We start from the raw sequence: 10,889 nt of genomic DNA on the forward strand, positions 1-10,889 counted from the left end.
TCAATTATGTTAATATTTTTAAAAAATAATATAATTTTTCGTTAACTATCAATTTGTTTAATATATAATTAAATAAAAGGTGGATATGTGTTTGGTGACAGAAGGGAGTATAATAATTGCTACCTGGGAATTTTTTGCTGCTGCTTCAATTGAAAATACTCTTCGGCGCAGCATTGTGTTTACCGTCCCGGTATTCTATTGATACAAAAGTGCACTTTGACACTTATGTCGTCATTTTTAGTTGGACCGAATAAAATAGAATAGATTGAAATTAAACGAAACAATATGAATTGAGTAGAAAATTTGAATGGAAATAAAATAGTGTTCGGATAAAAATAAGAATTGGCATGTGCAAATAAGTCAATTTCAGAACGAAAACTGTAGATTGAAGTTGGATACTAAGAGTATCGTCAGTAGGCAAGAACCCTAAATCTTAGGTGGGCAAGAACCCTGAGTTAAAAACACCTCAAATATATCAAAAATAATTATTATAGATGCTTTCCCATTAACTATAATTTTAGTCAACATATATCTATGTTGGCTATATTTGTCTGACCTATATTATTTTTAAATAATGGTTGATAAAAACAACATTCGTAAAGAAATATAGGTATATCTGCCATCCACATTAGAATAAATAGAGTTTTTGAAAAAACCTACTAGCAGAGGAAGACCTCATAGGGATAAGAGAGATAGGGCTAAAAAGACCTGTAACGAAATTACATATCATCAATTACCCTAATATAATAAAATATCATATTTATAATAACTTGAAAAAAATACCGGAGTAAATTAGCTTAAAGATTCAGCAAAATTTACATAATTATTATTTTAACCAATCATTTTATCTGATGTCCATCGGAGATACTCTAAGGATGGTATATCCATAGTGAAACCCATGACCGCTGCGGGGAGACCTCTTGCCCTGCTGCTGGCTATTTTGTTATTTCTCACTCTCAAGTTCCTGGAATAACTCCACCAGTACGTTACTACTTAGTTGTGTCATTCTATTCCCATATGCTAATCGCATTCCCAAATTAATTTTATGTCAGCCACATTATATCATTGCAGTCAACATTTGAACATTTAGAAGTTACAATTCCATTTATTAAACCATTCAGGTAATCACCAACACTAGAATTCTCTGAACAAATTTATATCAAACTCGTCTACCCGAATTGAAGCTGCTTACAATGTTTGACATTTGCAGGGCACTCTATTAAAATGACGACGAGTAATGGAGCCGGGCAAAACCTGAATTTCATCACCTTTGATTTTAATGTTTGATAGTTCACAGCAGAAGAGGCCATTGGAAACCTGTGAACTTCACCCTAAAGGCACTAAATTCGTCAATCATATGTGGCATACCATGCACAGGAGCATTCGGACAATACACCAAGTGCAACAACCATATGTAGAACACCATGCACTGGAGCACTGGGACAATGCACCAAGTGCGACATTAGATGAGTGAAAATAATAAGCTATCAGGCTTTTACAATCAATACCAGAAGCCCTACAATTCAGTGAAACTCCAACAGACAATTATAACAGTAGGGGGTGATATATAGTTCAACTCTGATTCAAGTACTCGGGTAATGGACTAGCTGTTTAGATAACATATATCCCTCTAACTAACTATTTGAACTAAAGGGATCCATCTAATCACAGAGCACAGAATATGTGAATTCCTACCCATATTATCAGTTCTACTTCACTAATTTAGCACAAAAAGATCTATTCAGTAGGACTCTCCACCTAATCATTAATTAGATCAGTTTTTGCTTCCCTGGAAGCTAGTGACCAATTCAGACTAGTAGCAACATTCGGTACCTTGGGGCTAAAATTAACAATGCATCATAATATCAAAAACTAAAAGGAACGTTAACAAAAAGAAATCCATCAACATTTTGCTAATTCAAGGTCTTTAAAAGAAAGCATATTCAATTATGCATACTAGGACATAACATAATGTTTAGTTTCATTAAACAGCATGACAAAAGCTGTGCTGCAGATAGAACGCTTGCTGCAACTAGCTCAAGGAAATTTGCAATCGTCTACTTAATCTTCTTCTTTGGCCTCAGCTGCAATCAAATACCAGCAAAGTATGAAGATTATTCATGTACAAGATATACAAATTGTAAAGTGCACAAACATTAAGTAAAAGATAAAACATCGAACCTGGTTGCTGTGGCCACACTTCTTCTTCCTGCAGTTGACAGCACGAGGATGTAGGCGGGCATAACATCTAGAACAATGAAAGTTTACTATAAGAATAAAAGTTGGACCACATACAACTCATCAAATAGACGCAATATAATAAACGTAAAACCTAACATGTCATTCTATAATCAAGTAAACATCATTGGAAAAGCAACAAATATCCCCTACAATCAGTCTTTTTTCAGCTAAGTTGTGCAATATTCTTATGGTGTTATCAAAATTAAGCATAAATGATAACAAAAACAAACACTCTTAATACAAGTAACATCAAAAGTATCCATCTCAAACATTCTAGCCTACCCAGACAAAGTACTCCTAAACTACTATATAACATCATCAACCACTAAAGAATCTCTAACAGTTCTACTCCCTACTCAGAACACTAAAAACAGATTAACCAAAGTGCTGACGGGTACAAACAGAACCACCGAACAATAAAAAACAACCGAACGTAACATCAATTTAAACATATAAAAACTTCATGCATTTACAATTCAACTTGAACTATTCTAACATCACAAATCGACAAAAAATGTAAAAGGAGGGGAAGGGAGGAGCTTACTTGCGGCAAATCATCTTCTCCTGATTATACTTCCTAGCCAAAGCCATCAAAGAAGGCTCAATAATCCCACCACGAAGCCTCAGAACCAAATGAAGTGTTGACTCTGTATTATTTCATCCAAAAATCAAATCTTTTTAATACCCAACACAACTATTCATCCCCCAATTAACATATACATACATAAATGTGTTAATTTAATAAAAAAATGAATAAATAATAAAAGATATAACCTTTCTGGATGTTGTAATCGGCAAGAGTACGGCCATCTTCCAGCTGCTTTCCGGCAAAGATCAATCGCTGCTGGTCAGGTGGAATTCCTATTCAAATTAACCACAATTTTAATCAACTCAAACAATTAAAAAGAAAAAAGAAGAGGAGAATTAAATTAAATAATTAAACATAAAGATATGTATAAGTTACCTTCCTTGTCTTGGATCTTAGCCTTGACATTATCGATAGTATCACTGGACTCAACCTCGAGGGTGATGGTCTTTCCGGTTAGGGTTTTCACGAAGATCTGCATTTTCGCCTACTGGGTTTATGAGCTGCAGTTTTGCTCAAACGCTTGCTTTTATACCTCTTTATTAGGGTTTCACGTTGCTGCTGTTGGGCTGCACCCTCTATCTAGCCCACTTGGTCAAAAGCCCACTTCAATTTTAACCTTCTTTTTTTTCTCTTCGAGAACTACTTTTTCGTACATATAATAGAATTGTATAATGTCCAAGCAAGTAGGGCTGCACATGGACTGAGTTGGATCGATTTGACCCTTTTAACAACCCAGCCCATTTAGTACGGGTTACAAAAATTTCAACCCATTCATCTCAAAAAAAATAAAGAACCCAACCCTACTAATCGTTTGACGGGTTGGGTTAGTTAGGGTTGGGTTGATCGGGTTATAAAAAATATTATATCACAATCATATTATTAGAAGTGTTATGATACATAATTTTTACCACAAAGATATTTAGAAGATAAATTCACCATCGCATATAAAATAACTAAAATTAGTTGAACTATGTCGAAAGAAAAAATCTACAACTAATGAAGTACATTACTATCTCCAGCAGTCCGGTTCCAAAAACCAAACTCAGTAGAAGCACAAGTACAGAGCACTCTAGCATAAGTTGTAATAGCTAATAGTTTTGTGTTTCCATTAAGTAACATGACAAGAATAAAAACAAATAAGTTGTTTATACAAAAATGCACAAAAAATCTCTACACTGATATCTTATAAGCTTATGTCCAAGTAATATATATGAGTTTAAATAACTACTTTTGTTTAAAGGAAAATAAGTGTAGTTGAGATTGTTTGTCATGTTGGTAGGAAGGTAATCAAATGATGGTAGGAAGGTAATCAAATGATCTGTCTTGTAACTTCTCCTATTAATATCATATACTATATATTATACACCGAATACTTGGCTAACCAAATCTACATTTTAAAAGGCAATAGCGACCAAGTGATTCAATACATGAATTATTAGACTGAGTAGTAATCTAGACTATAATCATATAAAATAGTGTATATATATATATAACCGGGTTGGGTTGGGTTAAGGTTTTAAATATCTAAACTTTGACCCAACCCATTTACAAACGGCCCAATCAAAAATCAACCCAATAAACCCACGGTTTAATCAAAAATCAACCCAATAAACCCACTGTTTTGAATGGTTCTGTTTGGTTGGCCGAATTTAGGGTTGGGTTGGGTCGGTTATAACGGGTTGGATAACCCGTTAGCAGCCCTACAAGCAATGATGTCTTTCGTTGAATAAAATTCATTATTTAACTGAAAGACACATATTTTATTTTTGGACACTTTATACGGTAAAATTTTACTGTCTGAAAATTGAATGCTTGCAATTGAAAAATAAAATAAAATAATTAAATCATTGGTAATATAAATGATTATTTTCTTAAAATTACATTATAAAATATATGAAATATAAATCTAATCAAAGGGGTTTGATACCTGTTTCATTATTAACAACATGAATATTTCATATTCAATAATAAAGTTTAAAAATTGAATTTATAATAAATTAACTTTAACCAATAGTTCAAATCGATTAAGCCAAACATAAATTAAACATTAGACAATTAATGAATTATTTAATCAAAATTATTTTAAAATTTCAAAAATTATTTGAACAAGATTTACCGATGTGACATAAATTATTATTAACGGCTATAACCATCAAATATGGTCAAACCGGCATCAATTTTATTTTTATTTATCTGCAACTCAAACCTTAAAGGTTGAACATTAAAAATATGTAATCTTTAGTCATTTTGAAAAATTAGTACTCATATGAAAATGTATACATTTGATGGTTTAGTCTAGTTTAATGATATTGAATAAGGGGTGTTTATTTCTTGAAATTGTATAGGATTAAAATCAAGAATCGATTCATGAGAAATGAGTTTGAGATTTCACGTCTTATATCAAGTGTTTGATTAAAAATGAAATGAGGATGATATATAAGCCCTTACTTAGTGTTTGGTTGATAATGTTATACCCAAAATTTAGCATTGGATCAATGCGGGTCAAACGTGGGTTGATTAGAGTCAAACTCGGCGTTGTGTTGCAAAGGAGAAGATCAAGGCACGCCCATATAAGTAGGACGCGCCCACTTTTCGTGGGAATGTTTATTCTGTGGTAAGGAGGTTTTGAAAGTACCTACCTGGTGTAGAACGCGTCTAGGGACGTAGGACGCGTCCACCATGGTGGAGGTATCTAGCAGTTGTGGTCCTTTAACAATGAAAGTTGGAGCACGCGCCCAAAGGTTGAGGACGCGTCTTGTCTCTGTGGAATGTCATGAGAGGTAGTTGTTGGAAGAACAATACAGGCTTCATGAAAGTCAGGACGTGCCCAATGTCTCAAAACGCGTCTTATGTGTGGTAAATGCATTCTCAAGGGTGAGCTCGGGACAAAGCATGCATGGAAAATAGCAATCGAGGGTTATTTCTACTAACATATTTGTTGCAGGTACTCTTTGAAAAATTCCCTCCTTGAGACGATCAAGGAGGGGGATGTCCGTGAAAAGCTTGAAGACCTCTAGGGGTGTGCCTGATGATTGAAGGCCTCCTCCTGTATTCAACGGGTGTCCTCGTTGGGGATGTGGGGTTATTATTGGTGTGGGCTTTGGGAACTCTGTTCTTGTATTCAACGGGTGTCCTCGTTGGAGAACTTTGGAGTCATCCTGCACTTTGCACCCAAGAGCTTGAGATCACCTGTCATGTTACATGGTGGGTTATCCTCATCCGGGGGACAGGAACGCGTCCGGCACTTGGGGTGAACCGTGGTTATACCTGCGTTCGTAAATCAAGGGAGATAGCTGTAGCGGAGTGTTATTCTTGCACAGAGAGATGCACTATCCGTGAAGTCTTGCGATTATGGACGAACCTTGGGCCTGAAAGAGATATGTCCTAAGTCCAATCATGTATGAGGATTTAGGAATAACTTTTATATAATCTGTTTTGATTTCATTGATATTAATAAAATACTTGTTTTGTTTTTATTGCGGGCTATATCTATTTAAATGTTTAAATAAGATATACCACAGTTTAGAGTAAATCTTTTTATGGATTGTGATGAGTTCATAATAATGAGACCTAAAAGATGATAACTCTAAACTTAATTAGTTCCTGGTCTTAGGATTACTAACTGGTAATTAATAATCCGCAAAGATCGGTACATACTATGTTTGCTTCATTATGAAGGATGTATGTTCGCATAGACATTTGTGTGGTGACACTATAGCTAGTATGTAGGTGCTTATTATAGAATAAGTTCACTGAACTTGACTCGCACAGCTGAACAACTGATGGAGTTCACTCACGTGTCAGCAGTTGTTCACATAGTGATAGTTGTACAAGTATCCTTAGACTTGAGGTCATTATAGTCATCTTGTGTACACTGAACTATGCTTTGGTTTAGTTCTTTGTCTCAAGGGACAATTATAAGGGTTCTACTGGGTATAGGAATTTGTACACGAAGATAGTGTATGATCAATAAAGGATCTACCCCTTCCAGTAAAGGAAGAAAATGTTCAATGCTGATCCACTTATGCTAGTTCAGGAATCTCTGGCCAGAGTGAATGAAATTAGAAAGGAGCTTCTAATTTACATTAAATAGAACTAAGCATAGTGAATGGGAAAACAAGTGATTAAATAAGATAGGCTTGACACAAGTTGTAATAACCCCAAAATTTTTCAACTTTTTGTAACCCTTGTGAATAGTGTTTTAGCTGAATGAGAAAACTTTTCACGCCACACTATGTAGGGGTTCTGTTATGGATATTCTGGGATTTTATTAGTACTCTATGAAGTATATAAGTGTATGTAAATATCGTCAGAATCCAATTCCGAACACTTTGGTTTTTCCCGAAAATCCACAAGATACGGAGAGAATTGAGTATAAGGTAACAGGATAAAAAGGATTTAAATTTAAGGATTATATAGAGGATCATAAAAAAGGAATATAATGTATTGAGAAAGGTTAAGGGAACCTAAGTAATAAGATCCCGGGTATGATCCTTCAAACGATAAACGAGAACGAAAGTTAAGCGAACCGTATAACAGATCAGCGGTCATTAGGCAAACGATTAGGAAGTTAATCAAAGGGATTAATGGGAATGATGTCATCCAACCAATAGAAAGAAGACAAGGAAGGAAGGATGACATCATGAGGATGAGGTAAGCATGACATGGGAAGGAAGGAGGTGTGGTTGAATAAGAACCACACAAATTCAAGGGCAAGGTAGTAATTTGCTAAATCAAATACAAATCAAGTCAACCAAGCTAGCAAAATCATTTCATCAAAAATCAAAAACAACCAAGGCATTTGTTCTTCACCTTGCTCTCGGCTTTTACACATTTTCAAGGCTAGATTTTTCAAAAATCAAGATCCAAGCATCCTAAATTGGTAAGAAAATTCCCTAATCATCTTTATGCTTAGTTATGGCTATATCATGAGTTTAAGCCATTAATTCTTTCTCTAACTTCTTCATTTAATCAAAGAAGAAGACAATGAATAGTGTTTTCAAGTTTTTAACTTGAACTTTTTCTTGTTTTTCTTGAAGATCCAAGCTTTCCTAAGGCTTCTCAAAGCTTCTTAAGGCTTCCTAGCTCCACCCACCACTTCAAGGAAGGTATACCATTTCCAAACCCTAGGTTCATATATATTATAAGGTGATTTTGATGAGTGGGATGCTATTGTAGTTGTTGTTATGATTTAGAGTTTGAGATTTGGTATGGTAGTGTAATGGAATGGTAATTTTGTGGTTTTGATTTTAAGGAACTTAAGTATGATTAAAGTTAGGTTTAAGCATATGTATGAATGTTTAAAATTGAATTGGTTGGGATTGTTATGATGTGATAAGGATGGATGTTTGTTGTGTGTTGGATTTGAGGATGGTTTGGGTTGATTGTGGATGGTTTAAAAATTTGGAAATCGCGTAAACATAGCCGTCGTAACGTCCGATTTTCTTTGGACTATTTTTGTGCATAGCATTAGGACCCGAGAACCCCCTGCTAGATTATGACCACTGCCATGTTTAGATAGCTCATGTTACGAGCTTCGTTTTGATATGTAGTTCGTTCGATTCCGATGCACGGTTTAGGAGAAACGACCGTTTCAAGTAACGGCGTTTCGCGAACGAAACTTTTTCCCTCGCCTTACTTTGAAACATAGGTTAAAGACCAAAAAGGGTTAATTAATGTGTGAAACATTTATGGTAAGTGTGTTAGGCAGTTGGTAAGTCATTCGCGAAGGAATCGCTTTAAAACTCGTAAAGGTTAAATTATTAAAAATGGCGGAGCCGAGGGTACCCAAGTGACTTAAGCGAATCGGTGAGCGCCAAACAAGCGTTAGAGTCTAAGTTAGTTAAAGTATAGGTTTACAAGTGATTTTGGTTTAATTCCAACTTACTTGTTGTTTATAGGTGATCAGACTCGTCCCGAGCCTTTCTCACCCCCAAGTCGCTCAGGCAAGTATTCTATCCGTTATACTGTTGTTGTGATGAATATATGTATTTGCATTATCTCGCGATAGATGCATGTTGGATAATTAGCAAATGATGCGATATATTGTAGCATGTGATATAGTATGTATGCATGCCTGTTTCATATTCTTGGAATATATATCTGTTGGTTCAGTTGATAATACCTATGCTAGAGGATAGCGGTAACTTGTGTATACCCTTAGTATAGGGACCCAAAGGTGAACATATTTCCAAACCGGGAGTCGATGTTCCCGAGTATATTATATATATATATATATTTATATATATATATATGGTTATAGTTTTTTTTAAAACTATGGATCGAATAAGGTTTATTCGATAACTTTAACTTTATTTTATTATTGAATATTATTTCGAATATTATTCGAAGGCGTATGACTCCTTTTATTATTTATTGAATATTATTTGAATATTCATTTGAGGATGTATGACTCCTTTATTTTATTTAATGAATATTATTTATACTATTCATTCGAGGTATTATGACTCAGCTTATTTTATTTATTGAGCATTATTTGAATATTCATTTGAGGATCTATGACTCCGATTATTTGCTGAAATATATTCTTTATTTTATTAAAGAATAAGATGTCAATAATCAAACTTATTTTCGATTATTCAAATAAAGATAATACTTTCATATAAGTATATCTTTGGTTATTTAATACTCGTTTCAAGTATAAGTTTTAAAACTTCTACTTCAATTATTTTTATAAAGATTATTCTTTATGGGAATATTATTTAATTAATAATATTCAGTCATTTTCTAAATATTCTGGGGACTGATTTACTTCATTAAATCATCTTTACTCCAAACACTCAATAAAGTGTTTTCGAGTCTTCAAAATGATTTTTAAAAGATAGAGCGGATCCCAAAACTCATTTTTATATTTAAGATCTTCCTTTTAAGGGGATTTAAATACTCGTTCAAAACTTGAGGGATCCGGCTCAGTGGTGTATTTTATATTCGCAACAAGGTCGCAGTTTTGGTAAATGAATTGATTACTTACCCAACGTTCGGGAAGTAAGTCCATCTATTGAGTCGGCATAAGCAACATGGGCGCAGTGGGCGTCCATGATAGTGTAAGTGGCTCAGTGGGAGTCCATCAAATGCATAAGTGGCTGAGTGGCAGTCCAGCATAAGGTCCTAATTATGACCAGGGTGATGACCAGTGGGGAATTCGTCCATCTACTAGTAGAAAAGGTTACTTATGGGTATCTTTGCCTGATCAGCAAGATATCTAGTTTATGCCAAAATTCTTTTCCTTTCCAAAATTCATTGGATGTTTCAAACTCTGTTCATACTTTACATAACAGAGGTTCCAGGAAATGTTTTCGGGATATATATATGTGGATATATATATATCGGGACTAAATAAAGTATCTCATAACTTTTTCATTCAATAATATTTCAAAGATTGAATCCATTCAAGTCTTAACTTGTGGTCTCATCTATGGGATGTTTTTCTTAAAACTCTTTATACTTTGAACAGTGGTAGTTCAAGTAAGCTTTATAGATGATATAAGTGTGGTGAAGTATTTGGTAACTTCATTTCTTGTTTTTACTTATATCTAGTAAGTAATTATCTTACGCACGATAAAGATTCTATTAAGTATCCATTTAGATACTTATATTATTGTTATCACTATACATATTATCTTGCGAGCTGTAAGGCTCACTCTTGCTTTATTTCTTCATCACACAACAACAGTTAGGAGAGATGGCCAGACTCCAGCAGACCCAGCGCAAGCGCGTGGGAAGCGCCCCGCGTCTTCCCGATGATGTTGTAGCTGCTATAGCTGCAGAGGTAGATCTATTGTAGATCCTACTATCTACTTTTGAGAATCAAATTATGTATAATTATAACTTGTGGCAGATAATGGCAATTAACTGTAAATTTATCAAGTAATCATTTTGGGTTGTAATAATTTTAAATTGTGGATTCAAAGACTTGTACTTATTTCAATTTCATCTCTGAGACTATAACGGGTTGTGGTGTGTGTTAGTGTGGGGTCACAGCATAAGGTTATTTTTATTAATTAAGTGAAGTGATATTGTGGAAAGAAAGACCGTGACA

General features: G+C 34.4%; 1 protein-coding gene across 1 annotated transcript; it reads right to left on the reverse strand.

Moving 5' to 3' along the window:
- Nucleotides 1-1,884: 1,884 nt before the first annotated feature.
- On the reverse strand, nucleotides 1,885-3,362 carry LOC141668713 (ubiquitin-ribosomal protein eL40 fusion protein). The gene is made up of 5 exons (XM_074475700.1): nucleotides 3,206-3,362; nucleotides 3,016-3,102; nucleotides 2,786-2,888; nucleotides 2,182-2,248; nucleotides 1,885-2,084 (listed from the first exon to the last, which is right to left on the reverse strand). The coding sequence occupies exons 1-5, from the start codon at nucleotides 3,306-3,308 to the stop codon at nucleotides 2,058-2,060; spliced, it is 387 nt and encodes a 128-aa protein (XP_074331801.1). The 5' UTR covers nucleotides 3,309-3,362; the 3' UTR covers nucleotides 1,885-2,057.
- Nucleotides 3,363-10,889: the final 7,527 nt, after the last annotated feature.

Source organism: Apium graveolens, chromosome 6, assembly GCF_009905375.1.
Source record: "Apium graveolens cultivar Ventura chromosome 6, ASM990537v1, whole genome shotgun sequence".
Taxonomy (NCBI): domain Eukaryota; kingdom Viridiplantae; phylum Streptophyta; class Magnoliopsida; order Apiales; family Apiaceae; genus Apium; species Apium graveolens.